At 44.1% G+C, this 14,011-nt stretch overlaps 1 protein-coding gene across 1 annotated transcript in view; it reads left to right on the top strand.

Moving 5' to 3' along the window:
• Positions 1–14,011, top strand: part of dlg5a (discs, large homolog 5a (Drosophila)) — a 41,002-nt gene that overhangs the window by 11,408 nt on the left and 15,583 nt on the right. The window contains exons 2-16 of the mRNA XM_073481821.1: positions 1,191–1,259; positions 2,660–2,834; positions 3,416–3,559; positions 5,119–5,302; positions 6,223–6,482; positions 6,695–7,007; positions 8,106–8,336; positions 8,674–8,858; positions 8,992–9,117; positions 9,945–10,077; positions 10,241–10,368; positions 10,455–10,630; positions 10,726–10,829; positions 12,033–12,125; positions 12,849–13,904. Coding sequence (XP_073337922.1) covers positions 1,191–1,259; positions 2,660–2,834; positions 3,416–3,559; positions 5,119–5,302; positions 6,223–6,482; positions 6,695–7,007; positions 8,106–8,336; positions 8,674–8,858; positions 8,992–9,117; positions 9,945–10,077; positions 10,241–10,368; positions 10,455–10,630; positions 10,726–10,829; positions 12,033–12,125; positions 12,849–13,904 — 3,377 coding nt within the window. The remainder of the gene's footprint in view (positions 1–1,190; positions 1,260–2,659; positions 2,835–3,415; positions 3,560–5,118; positions 5,303–6,222; positions 6,483–6,694; positions 7,008–8,105; positions 8,337–8,673; positions 8,859–8,991; positions 9,118–9,944; positions 10,078–10,240; positions 10,369–10,454; positions 10,631–10,725; positions 10,830–12,032; positions 12,126–12,848; positions 13,905–14,011) is intronic.

The following is a 14,011-nucleotide window of genomic DNA, read 5'->3' as shown; positions in this document are numbered from 1 at the left end:
TATCCTGTGTTTCTTTTAAATTTAAAGCTCAGATTGTTGTTCTAAATATTCAGTTTTTATCTCACATTACATTGTTGCTGTTTTTTTCTTAAATACCTTGAGTTTTGGTCGGTGGGCAAGATAAAACAAGACATTTAAAGATGTGGCCCTGACATTTTTTGAGACTAAACGGTTAATGTTTTAATTGAGAAAATAATCAGCAGGCTTATCAATAATGACAAATCTGTATTTATAAAAATCAGATTTTTCTTTTTAAATAAATTTGAAGATTGGTGTGAAAAATCGTGTAGAAAGTACCATTTGCAGTGCTAGCACTGTTTCCACTCACATAGAAAGACTCAGCATATCATCTCTTTTCTTCTTTTCTCTTTTCAGTTTTTATTTTTGGAGGCATTTTCTAAACTGTGCTGATTTTAAGGGGACCTTATTCACTATTAATTGTGGTGATTAGTGTCTTATTACAGTAGCTAACACAGCAATTGTGGATATGTGGGGCTGTAAACTCTACTTAGAAAACAGTTTAAACCCGACTATTTGGTAAAAATAAGGAAAGAAATTGAGCTTTCAGTGTGCAATACAATGGTTGATGCCTTCTCCAGTAAGCACAAGTCTAAGATGTGTGTTATAAAAGATTCTGTCAGTGCTCTCCACCATGTTTACATTGCCCTTTGGAGCAGGGACTCTGCAGTATAATGGGGATCTGCATACTCTCTCCTATGGATTGTGGCCGCCTGTGTGAAATATCCGCCAGCTTAACAGTGTGTAGCGTACAGCTATTCAGATAGAGAATCATTTTCTCTCTCCCTCTCTCTCACCATGTGCTTGACATAAAAAGAGAAAATCCCATTTCAGCCGTGACATTCTGCCTGTGTAGCAGAAACATACAGGGACTATACATCAAAAGCGAGGCAGAGTGCACAGTGAGGGAGAGGAGGTTTTAATGACAACGGCGGTGCGGAGCGATAATATAGAGCCGCTAAGAGGGAGTGTTGAAGTTATTATTCCAAGTATAAACCCTGCATCGAAATTTATCATACAGCTGTGCAGGGAATATGAAGCTGACTGTGTAATATTCACCTCTTTCCACATTGTACAGGCAATTAATTCAGGCTTGTGTGTAATTGGTTAATCAATCTATCGAGGCTTTATTCCCGAATGCATCTCTCCTCATGGCCTTTGTCTCTTGGCAGGTTCCACATACAGCGTTCTCTCCACTATGCCATCCGACTCGGAAAGCAGCAGCTCCCTCAGCAGTGTTGGTATGTATAATGACCCAAGATGCCTGTTAATGCTGTGTGTGTCACGCCAGGTCAGACAGGCTCTGTACTATCTCCAAACACACCATAGTAAATGCCATCACCGTGGCTGAATTACGACACGTGGGATCGTGTTTACACTGATTTTTTGTGTAATCTCAATTGTCTGCTGGGTTACAGAGTTTGGGATTGGGGCAAAAACACTCCCCTTGTGTCTTTCCCTTTCCTTGAGGAAGCCACGCTTGCCTTTTCCTTGTTTTGACAAAGATCCAAATGACTCAGCTGTGTTACATAAACCTCCAAAAGGGCCAAATGTTGAGCCAAAGATGGACATAATCCTCAGATTTCCAGCCATGGGTGTTCTTTTTAATAAAGAAAACAATGCTGATAGATAATTTTTGTTGGGAAGGACACACAGTGAAAGAGAATGACCTCGTGACTTCAATGACGAATCCTCCTCTGTTTTTTAATCTCGGTCATGACAGGTAGAATGGGACCACCAGATCTCGTAATGGATACACAACGCCAGGGTAAAGAAATTGAATTGAAGAAAACAACTATATAGATGAAGTATTTCAGTGTGGGGTTCTTTTACAAAGGCTTCAAATTCATTGGCTTTCGAGGTGCTTCAATTTAACCAAAGAGTATGTGGATACACTTAAGCCACACAGAACATCATCAAGTCCAAATCCTATCTCCTCTTTCTGCCTTTCATTCTCATGCCAGAGATTACAAATGGTGTAGTCTTGTAAATTCAAGATCCAATCCTGTAAATTTACAGCAAATTATCACAAAACAGACCTTGACCAGATTATGTAGAAATTGCATAGCACAGAGTTGCTACCTTGACCGCTGAGCAGGATTTAACTCTTGGTTGCCTGGGTAATCTTAATGCTTCGATAAATTGTCTAGAACTGCAAGGATAAGTCAATTAATTGATAAGTTGCCAACTCTTTTAATAGTCAGTTGATCAGTTCGAGAAATTTAGGAGAAAAAAGTCAAAATTCTGTGATTCCAGCTTCTTAACTGTGAATATTTTCTGGTGTCTTTACTCCTCTATGACAATAAACTGAATATCTTCGGGTTGTGGAAAAACAAGACATTTTGAGGGCACATCTTGGGATTTGAAAGACACCAGTCGACATTTTTCACCCTTTTCTATCATATTATAGATCAAACAACTAATTGATTAATCAAGAATATAATTGACGCACTAATCGAAAATGGAAATAAGTTAGTTGCAGCCCTGAAATTGTTTCAAGCTATAGTGCTCAAATTTTTAATTTCAAATTGATTAATTTAGTGGCATCTGAGCTACTTCTATATGATGTTACTTCTGAGGAACTTGTCCAGTGTGTGCTGATCAATAGTCCCAGCCTCCGGTAATGTGCTCACTGTCGCAGGTTCGCCTGTTAACGGTGAAGCGTCCTCCCCACCCCCAGCCATCAACGACAACCGGCCATCCGGCGACAACCTGGACACAATCTTGTTCCAGCTCCGCCAGGTGACCAGGGAGAGGGACGAGCTCCGCAAGCGTCTGGCGTTGGCATCGCCCGGGACCACCTTCGACGACTGCAGGTGCAAATCCTGTCCTTGCTGCCAAGTTGTTGTTGTTGTTACTGTTATTTCCCTTCTGGTAACACTTTAATTTGGCTGATGTCTATGAATGTGTCTACTGTAATTATACATGTTTTCTTTATCCCCAAATTAAATGCATCAGGCCAGACTATTGACTTTGACCTATGATTCATTGCTCTCAGAGCAGCAAAGTTTATGATTGGTAATGTTTACTCTCTCTAGATTGCTAAAGTCATGATGTCAGTGTCCTCAGTTCTGGCTGCCATGTTTTCATCCACTTACTCTCTGCTGTCTTGACTCTACCTTACAGACACAGGGTACTGACACTGGCTGCTTAATTAAGTTTAATGTGCTCTCCTCACCAGATGTTTCTTGTGCAACAGATGATACAAAGGCTGTTTGCTTACACCAGTGCATACTTTTTTAATGCTGTTTACATTTAGTTGAACATTTCATTCCCATCTTATGAACTGTCATACAAGGTCAACCCTGTCTTCTCTATCCTCCTGTCTGAGCCACACTATCGTACAAGGCTGCTGCTGGGTAGACTGTTTGATTCCTTTCTGCTTTTTCTCCGTAAGGCCAAATTCCAAAGCCAGTCATGACTATGAGCGTCTGAAAAGTCAGTGCATGAGGGCCATGGCAGATCTGCAGTCTCTCCAGAACCAGCACACCAAAACACTAAAGAGGTGCGAGGAGGCTGTAAAAGAGGCTGACTTCTACCAGTAAGTATTTCTTATGACATCGTATCCATTTGTCTGGGACTCTTTTATGTAGTATTATGTAGTGTACAAGCAGTGCACCTACTTCCTCAGATTTCCACGTGAATGTGTGTCTGGACTGGTGTGCCAGTGTTGTAAGCGTAGGATGAACATCCTGTCACCTGCCACCTGCTGCTTTTCAGCGTAGAAATAATTACGTTTTATTGCATTGTTTTACCGGAATTGTTGCAAATACTGGCATGGTGTTGCAATTAACCTAATTGAAAGAACATCCCTCGGAGCTACAGCTGGCTTTCACATTCAAAGGGAATTGGCACTACAAAAATAAATAAATAAATAAATGAATAAGCATGCACGGTTTTCAAAGCTTGGAAATAAAGGCATTTATGTGATTGAATAATTCAGCCTAACAGCTCGTAAGCTGAGGCAAAATTTCTGGAGCATAGAAACTGATCATACGGTGTATTAGCTGTTAGACAGTGTAGCCAGTTAGAATTATTTTCCAAAATGAGGGAAGCAAAAGACAAGTTGTCACATTTAAGATGGTAATTCCTCATTAGGTAGACATTTATACAGTATATAAATAACTGTATGCGTTTGGCTAAAAGAAAAGTACATTGACTCAAGCTTAATAAAAATAATGTAAATATTGGCGTGCAAAGTCAGTTTGTTCTGAGCTGTCTCGTTCATTATCAGTAAGGCAGGGCCCCTCCTGATAGCCTCCACCTCCATGATACTGTCTGAAACGAGTTCATTTTTTAAGTTTTACATGTTGCATATCACCTGCAGAGCTTCACTGTGTAGAATGATGGATATGCAGGGTTTGACACTAGAAAGCTTTTTTCACATTCACCTGCTAAAAATATACATTTTCTCTGTGCTTATAGTAGGCTTGGCACAGCAGTCGGTTTGACTGGTGTTACACAGTGCTTGAGCATACACCAATTGCATTACTTTCCCACCGCCTCTACTTTTAAGTGTCTGCAGCAGCAGAGTCACAGCACAGAGAAGCAGGAATCACATTTCATTTTCCCTATTTGACATTATTTCGGATTTAAACCAGATACAAAAAGGGAACCTGATAACGTTAATGAGGCAAAAGCAGTTGGTTACAGCTGGTTGGCGCAGCTTGTCGCCTGCAGCTCTTCATCTCTTCAGCAACTTTCAGTTCCATTACTCCTACTGTATAAAACCACTCCTTGACATATTTCAAACTGATCCACTGTCAACAAATACTGAAAACGACTGTTGTTTTGCTCTGTAGTTGCAATCTTAAAGTCACTGAATGCATTGCATTTTCTATGGCAAGCCTACTTCAAAGTACGCTCCAGAAATGGTGAGCATTTTTTCTTGTAAAACGCCTGGTTTAATCAGTAACACAGATGTTGTCATGAGTTTATTAACCTGGCAACCCTTATTCATCCTGATCCAGTTTGCAACTTATACAAGTCTGATGTGGAAACTTGAGGCTGCCATTGCACATGCTTAAAGTTTGCTTTCTGTCATGTATTATTCTCCCATGTATCTCCCTATACATAAACATACGGTCCCACTTTTTCCAGCATGCTGCACAGCCGCGTCCTGGGCGAACAGACCCAGCTGAAGGAGGAGATGGAGACACTCAGGAGGGACAACGCCCAACTTGTCAGAGAGCACAACCACCTAAAACAGAACTGCGAGGAGCTCAAGCGACTGCACGGTCAAGACCAGAAAGAGCTGGCTGACCTCCGGCTGCAGCAACAGCAGGTACGATCCACTCACTCACACACACTCTCACACACACACGCACATACATATGCTTGTAGCTGCCCAGATGTTATAAGGGCATGAATTGCCTTCAGAGATTTACTTGGTTGGAACAGATGCTGGAGGCAATCTGCAAAATCAAACTGCTTGTTACTGTGCTGCAGCATCACACATTATTAAAAGTGCTGAGGGAGTTTCACCTCTTCATATTTCAAAGTCATTCATTTTTGAACATCAAACAGTATTGCTTGTTTTCTTCTGTGCACTGAATACTTTGTTCTAAACAGCACAAGGGTGCGGTGACCCGTATTGGACGACTGTGCAGTACTGTCTCACACAGCACCCACGGGAACACTGCCGTAGCTAAGAGCACAGGGCAGCCAAGCAGAGGGAAATGCACACAGTGCATTTCAGAAAAGGGCAAGCGCAGAAGGAAAGGGCTTTGGCTCGGGCAAAGGGCACACTGACCCAAACCATGTCGCTACAAGATCAGTATATAAGCAGTATATGCTGTGTAGACGCGGTCAATTCAGCCCTCGGGTCAGAGCAGCCCTGTCAGTAATCAGGAGGCACTAAATCAGCAAAACCTGCAATAATGAGACATCCAGTCTCACAGGGAATGAATAATGCAGGCTGAAGGACACACTCTACACATAAAACAGCTAATTTTGCCGGCCAAATTTGGGGTTTTGTTTCCGTGCCTAAATTGCAGTTACTCTTAAAAAAGCCATTGTTTGAGCTGGCACAGGATTTGCTTGTGATGTAAAAATAGAATCCTGCCTACACATTGATGCCATCTGCTGCTAAGGTGTGGCACAGCAAACACAGGCTTTGTGGATTTCATCTGATGGCACCAACATTAGGAACACCATCAGCAGTTTTATAATGACTTTATATATGACTTTTGTTGTCCTCCTCAGGTAATGAGAGAGAAGGGCTCATCAGAGGTGTTGAACAAACTGTATGACACCGCGATGGACAAGCTGGAGGGCGTAAAGAAGGAGTATGACGCCCTGAGCAAGCGCTACAGCGAGAAGGTGGCGAACCACAACACAGACCTGAGTCGCCTGGAGCAGGCCGAGGAGGAGAACCGGCGGCTACAGAAGCAGATGGATGCGTTGCTCAAACAGAGAGACTCGGCCATGCACTACCAGCAGCAGTACTCCACCTCGATGAGGAGGTGAGAGAATTTGTCAGCCAATCACATCAGATGAAACTCAGGGAAAATCATGTTATATTACCCAGCAACTGTACACACACACACACACACACACACACACAGTAACAAGTACTCATATGAGTGACACTGAAGCTGCAGCCAACATCACTTTATATGGGTATCACGTAAAAGTGTTCACTGAAACATCCCAATCTTCCTCCGCACCCTCCCAGGTTCGACTCGGTGCAGCAGGAGCTGAACAAGTCCTCGGCTCAGAACAAGGAGCTGCAGAGAGAGATGGAGCGACTGCAGTCAGAGGTCACGCGCTACAAGAACCTGCAGCTGAAGGCATCCAAGGACTGCGAGAAGTACAAGGAGGAGAGGGACTCCGTGTTCAACGAGTACCGGCTCATCATGAGTGAGCGGGACCAGGTGATCAAGGAGCTGGACAAGCTGCAGACGGAACTGGAGGCGGCCGAGGCCCGACTGAAAAACACGTCTTCAGAGAGGGTGGTGGCCAGTGAAGAGTTGGAGGCACTCAGACAGGTATGAGGCTGAAGAGTCAGAATCAGATACAGCTGATGCACTATTATTATACATGAAGAAGATGGAGGCTTAACCTGAAAGATATAGATGTCAAAAACATCAAGCCAAAAAAATGTATGAAAAATATCAAACAGTACACAATATATATTAGAGACACGTTGAATGAAAAACTTCTAGCAGTAGTTCTACATTTTGAGGAATATGTTTATTAGCTTTCTTGCTGAGTTAGATGAGATGATTGGTACCACTCTCATGTCACTTTGGTAAATCTGTAGCTGGAGCCTGAAGTTGGTAAGCATTATCTTAGCATAAAGACTGGGCACAGGGGCGAAATGGCTAGCCTGGCTATGTCCAACCTTTCTTGTTTTATGTATTTGTTTTTTTTATCCAAAATGGTAATGTACTGGACTAATTCTTGTCTGGGCCCATTTGCCATGCACCCAGCAAGAACTCCAGGAAATTACTGGTCCATGCCAAGAAATAGTTGAGCTCACAACACCTAATAAAATGGTGAAATATTGTTTTTACAGTTCAGTTTTTCTACAAATTTATTAAACAAGAGCTAGCTGCTTCCAGTCTTTGTGCTAAGCTAAACGGTTGCTTGCTTCAGGTATATATTTGCCGAAGTACATGTTTCCAAACTATTCCTATAACTTTAGACTTTATTTTAAAAGTCGGATATGAAGCTTTTTGGAATAAAGTTGTGCTTGTCATTACTCATCAGTCACAGCTTTCCCCAAGAGACTTTCTGTCTTACTCAGAGTTACTGAGCAAACTTTCCTTCCATTTCAAAATGTGCCTGTCTGTTTTTTAGGTGTCTGTTCATGACTTTGGCCAGACATCTACTTTCAGATCAAAGGCTATTTTCACACAGAACACTGGACAAAAATAGTTCAGCCCTGTCGCCGGCTTTTTTGAAGAACATTTCTGAACACTCTGGTTGACAGACAAAAGAGATTCACAACTAGTGTTGGATAACACCGCATCAGCCCTCAAATATTATTTTCACATTGCATTAATGACTCACAGTATTGAGATGCCCTCATTCCATTGTGCCCCCCCCCCCCCCCCCCCCCCCACACTTTGTTTTTGTGACAGGAGTTGAACTCGTCACTGGTGGACCGCGACAGGGCCATCTGCGAGAGGAACGAGCTGCTGGAGAAGTACTGCCACGAGGTGAAGGACAAGGCGGAGGCTCAGAAGGAGCTGAGCCAGGCTTGCAAGGACATCGAGATGGTCCGGGAGGAGAGGGACGTGGCCCGCAAGGAGAGGACGGAGGCCATCATTCAGAGGGATCAGCTGCTCCGAGAGTACTATCAGGCCAGACAGGTAACAAACACACCGCACGTTGGATTTGACAGTATGAGGTCAAAGGTTAGGCACATGGTTACAGGATGTCAGGACTGACCCTCAAGCAGATTTCGGTTACACCTGTATGTGCCCACTAGATGGCCCTCTTAACAGTCCTTCTGCAGGCCATGTGAACCTTTATACTCGACAATTAGCTGTGGTTTGTTTTAAAGTCACACATCTGGATAGTCTCTACGTTTTTTAATATTTCATTCAGCATTTTTCACACCAGACGCTGTAAACTGTAGCATGTTCTAACAAATGCAAATGCTATGAATAATGTATAATCTTATTCATGTTTACTCAATGTCTCTAGAAACAAGACTCTGCCACCCTGGACATGGAACGAGCCAACAAGGAGATTGAGATGCTGAGGAAACAGTACGAGGCCATGTCCCAGGAGCTGAAGGAGGCCACACAGGAGGCTGAGGTGGCCAAATGTCGACGGGACTGGGCCTTTCAAGAGAGGGACAAAATAGTGGCGGAGAGGGAGAGCATAAGGTCAGTCTCTGTGTGTGTGGGTTTGTTAAAGACTCTTGACAGAGCTGGAGGGCTCACGCAAAGCTGTAGATCTTCGAGAATAACCGGCTAATACCTGCTCCTCCTAATACGCTTCTCTCCTCTCCCTCTCCAGGACTCTGTGTGATAACCTGCGGCGGGAACGTGACCGGGCTGTCAGCGATCTGGCTGATGCCTTGCGTAATCTGGACGATATGAGGAAACAGAAGAACGATGCGCTGCGAGAGCTCAAAGAACTAAAGTGAGTCTTCGAACTGGTTCTGAAGCCTCAATCATGATGTTAATTACACTTGTATACAAGGAAAATCCTTCTACATTCGAGCGAGCACAGAACATTATTGCCTCTACTTGGCTGACTGCGTGTTTGTTGACTTTCTTTGTCTCTATAAGCTGTTGTACTCAGTGTGTGGCAGGGTGTGATATGCTGCCGCTGGAGACATCATGGCGCTCATTTGTTTTGCCTGGCGCCATTTCCTCATGCCCAGATTAAAAGTGTAATCCCGAAAAAGCAGCAGTGTTTTGGACACACGTTTGGTTTCTCACTGTCTCTCTGTACCTCCCTGCATATACATGTGTTTATATTGTATGTAAAGGCTCCCTCTGCTGGATGAAGTGTATATGACAACCACTTTTGAGTCATTCTGCAGTGTCCTGTGACTTTGAGAGTTTCATCCTCTGTAAAGAACAATGCAAGATTGGGGTTTTAATGTCACAGCTACCCTCAAGGCATGCCTCAGTAGAACACCATATATCTTACTGACAGTGGGGCATTGTGTGCATTCTACTTTTAGTTTTTTTCTGTGTAAATATAAACTTGATTCCCTAAACCACAAAACAGAAGTGTGAGAAAGGTTGTATGAAATGTGAGTTTGAGTCTATTTTGACATAAAAAAAAGAAGGTCAAAACATGTCTACAATGTTATCGCTGGATTCTACATCCATAATAATGCACACTGTAATGCCCAGTATACAGACTGGTTGTGTGTGACCCTTTCTTTCTGTGGCTCTGCCCGTTCCTCCTCAAGCGACTGACATTTAACCTTGTGTGCGACGTCTTCTTTTGTTAAGGGAGAAGATGGAAAGCCAGCTGGAGAAGGAGGCCCGCTTCTGTCAGCTAATGGCCCACAGCTCTCACGACTCAGCCATCGACACGGACTCCCTGGAGTGGGAGACAGAGGTGGTGGAGTTTGAGAAGGACAGGGTAAGAGCAGTGCTCAGCTTTTATTACTGAGAGTGATTTGGTGACACGCCAGTCTGCTGAGCACCAGCAGAGCTCTAAAGACTGCCAAAACTTTGATGATATCGAAATAAGTTTGTCAAAATGAGCGACTTTACTGACATTTATATTATTGGCTTTTTTACAGGATGACATGGATTTGAAGGCACTTGGGTTTGATATCGCTGAAGGGGTAAATGATCCGTATTTACCGGGGGATTGTGGGATATTTGTTACAAGGGTGGACAAAGGAAGTATCGCAGATGGAAGGTTAAGGTACGCCTCAAGAAGCTATCATGTGCCCTTTTTCTGGCCTAACTGTTTATCAAGTGCCTCATCATCCATCCTCTTTGTGTTTCCAGGGTGAATGATTGGTTGTTGAAGATCAACGACATGGACCTGACCAATAAGGACAGGAAGCAGGTGGTGAAGGCTGTGCTTAACGGCGGAGGGCTGATCAACATGGTGGTACGAAGAAGGAAGTCTCTGGGAGGAAGGCTTGTCACTCCCGTTCACATCAACCTCGTGGGACACAAAGGTGCATCAGAGTGCTACATTATTTAGACTGCTTATAAATAGATTTAAATGCCGTCTGGTAGTTTATGCTTCTTGTTGTTCTCTTCTCAACCTCAGACAGTGGGATTGGTCTGGAGAGCGGCGTCTACGTCACCGCCATCGTCCAGGGCAGTCCAGCAGCCAGAGAAGGTTCTCTCACAGTGGGGGACAGACTGATCGCTGTGAGTGCCTGTTAGAAATCCTCTTTAAATTTCTTTTTTTATACTGCCTTCCTCCACATCAACCTCAGCACAGCTCACACAGGTGCCTTTGGCTTTCTAATCCAGGCCTTAGTATCCACACTCCAAACTCCCAGATAAGGTGGGATTTAGTTAAGTATGTGAAGTCGAAATAGGAAAGTCTCCTGCTTTGATTAAATCCTCCAGAAACTTGCAGCTCTACAGGGCTAGGTGGAGCTGTGTTCGCACACACACAGCTGCAATATTCTCCCACTCAAGGGAAAGAAGGACAAAAGGCAAATACCAGAAATGGAACCGTGCATCTCAGTCATTCAGAAAGTGACCCTAATAGGGCCAGGAGCTGCAGCAATCTTAACTCCCCTGCTAGTTTAAAATAAGCATGAAATCTCTGCATTACCTTTTAAATCCTAGAGGACTTAGATATCTCCGCTCACCATTTAGCAGCATAGCCGTCTCCTCCATGTAGCCAGGGAACTGATATGCCAGATGATAGCTCAGCTGCAACCACAATTAGCAATGGTAAGTACAGATGATGTGCTAAGAGATCTCAATCGTGGGAGAGTATCGTATTTTATCATGCCCTTGTGGATGTTAATCACATCAGTGTATCGGGTTATATATAACTTATTAAATGCTTAAATGCAAAAAAGAGTCCAGAGTGCTGAATCTGCAATGAAATATGCATGGGATGCAATTGGATGTCGTTAGCTGCACTCCTTGGCTCGGAGGTGAGATCAGAGATTCTGGATTAAAGCGTCTCAGACGTGTTCTAGGTTGAAGCAGAAAGTTCTTCTCTCATTTTCTAATAAGTCTCTGCCATAATATATCACTCACTTTGCCCTTTAATATCTCCGACCATTTGAGAAAAAAGATTCTTCTCAAGTCGAGACCATTGTGATGGAAATGTGCGGATTGCAGCGTGAGTCTTCTTCAGACTGAAATGTGCTGGCCTAGATTTCTTGTGGTTTCCATGCCGCAGCAGAGTGAGATGCATCTCAGGCCCCCGGCACGCTCATGTTCAGGAGATATGTCACCTGTACGTGTTTATAGATGTGCATCTATTTTAATAATACTGCCACCCAAGACATGCACACACGCCTCAGAGGAGGATCAAAAAGACGAACGTGCGTTGCTTCAGTGCTGAAGGACCTGTCCTTATTTCCAATGTCTTTCTCTACTCCCCAGATAAATGGCATTGCTCTGGATAACAAATCTGTGACAGAGTGTGAGGCTCTGTTGAGGAGCTGCAGGGACTCTCTCAGCCTCTCTCTCATGAAGGTGGGCCAAACTCGTCTCATTTTCTGAGCTCCTTTTCTTCTTCACCTGTGCCGAAACTCTTTACAACCTTTCTTTCTACTTTTGCATGCCCTACATAGCAGTTTTACAACTTCAACTGGATTATCTAACACATTACCAATTAGGGGCGTCACGATTTAAATTCAAGCTTTCAATTTCAAGCATCAAAATCAAAAGCTTTGGGCAATTGTCCCGGTATTTTTTTCTCTCCACCCCTATCTGGTACTCAGAGTAACTCCGACAGCATTGAAGATGCTGGCTTTATTTTACTTTTTAGAGATCCTTTATTGATTTGCTTGGGAAGCGGTTTTACTCATGGTGGAAAAAAACAAACTGCACAGAACTGATGACAGTACCAGAGATCCTTTATTGATTTGTTTGGCAAGAAGGTTTATCAAGACATATTCGAGATACTCTGGATTCTTTATTTTTGATGATTATTATTTGAACTTGCCTAACCCTAACCCCCAAAAAGCCACCTGGATAAAGTCAAGTTGTTGTGAAATACCCCTATGTTTTAAAGAAGAATTTGAAAATGTAAATGACTAGGTATAATAGTTATTTCATAGCCATTAGTGCTGTAAAAAAATTAAAATTAAAAATGAAATACAAAATCAGGGATTAAGAGAATTGTGACACCCTATGACCAGTTCATTTGCCAGCGTATCATTTGGTGGCTAATTCCTTCTTCTACCCTCCTCACAGTTCTTCCCTCATAGCACATCAGGCCAGAACATCTTTGAGAGTCTGCGTGAGTCATCAGAGAAGTCCAACGGGCGCATTCACCTGTCTGAGATCCACTCGCGGAACAGCCGCAACCTCAAACACAACAGCTCCACACAGACTGACATCTTCTGCCCTGATGTTGGAAGCACCAGCACAAGTAGCATCTCTGGGGAGAGGAGGAAGGTCAGAGGTGAATCTGACGAGGTGTACGGCGACATCAGCAAGCCGTTCTCCACAGGTTCCCTCCACGCCACTGGCCTTCGGCCGGCCTCAGACTTGGGCACTGGTCGTTATGGGCCCAGTGCTTTCCAGGAGTGCTGTCCGTACAACAAGGCACCTTCCTCCTTGCCCTTTGACCCCGTCTCTGCCTCAGACTGCATCACAATGGAAACAACCCTGGAGAAGAAGCACAGCGGGGGCACGTGGCCCAAGATGATGGTGGGAGGCATGTCAGTCGCACCAGATAACACTAGTCCAGTCACGGCAGCAGCCCAGCTTTCCATCTACAAATCACCCAAGCAGAGGAAGTCCATCTTTGACCCAGACACTTTCAAACGCCCCGAAACACCTTCCTCTAAGATGGAGTACATGGCAGCCAATCAGATTGCAGCAGTAGCCACGGCTGCCGCGGCATCTTCCCATTCCCCACAGCCTTCAAAGACAGAGTCCCTCTCCTCCTCATCCACCCCGACCCCAACCCCTCCCACCCCGCCTACCCGCAGTGACTCCTTTAAGTTCAAACACAAGCATCAAAGCAGCTCTGCCTCCGACTGCACCATCACCTCAGACGGCAAGGGAGAGGCTGCCATCTCCATGGCAGCAGGGGAGAGCAGAGATAGGAGCGAGCGAGAAAGAGACAGGAACGGAAACCACTATTTCCTCGATGGCAAGGTCCTGACTTCGAGGAAGTCATGTGACGAGGACATTGGCCGAACTAGAGGGGAGGAGCCGGAGGTGAAGAGGCCGCGTCCTAAATCTGCTCCCGCTCTTCGACGTAGGATGACCCCCCAGACCATCACTCTTCCCACCTTCCAAGTGAGTGCATTTAAGGCCACAAACAAAAATTTATGTTGTGCATATCCTCCTCTAAAATCCAATTTACGGAAGTTTGATTAGAAGCTTCTCTGATAAAGATATGAGAA

The sequence above is a fragment of the Pagrus major genome, chromosome 15 (genome assembly GCF_040436345.1).
Source record: "Pagrus major chromosome 15, Pma_NU_1.0".
In the NCBI taxonomy this organism is placed as follows: domain Eukaryota; kingdom Metazoa; phylum Chordata; class Actinopteri; order Spariformes; family Sparidae; genus Pagrus; species Pagrus major.
The sequence above is the reverse complement of the archived record's forward strand: the minus strand, read 5'-3'. Positions and strand labels throughout refer to the sequence as shown.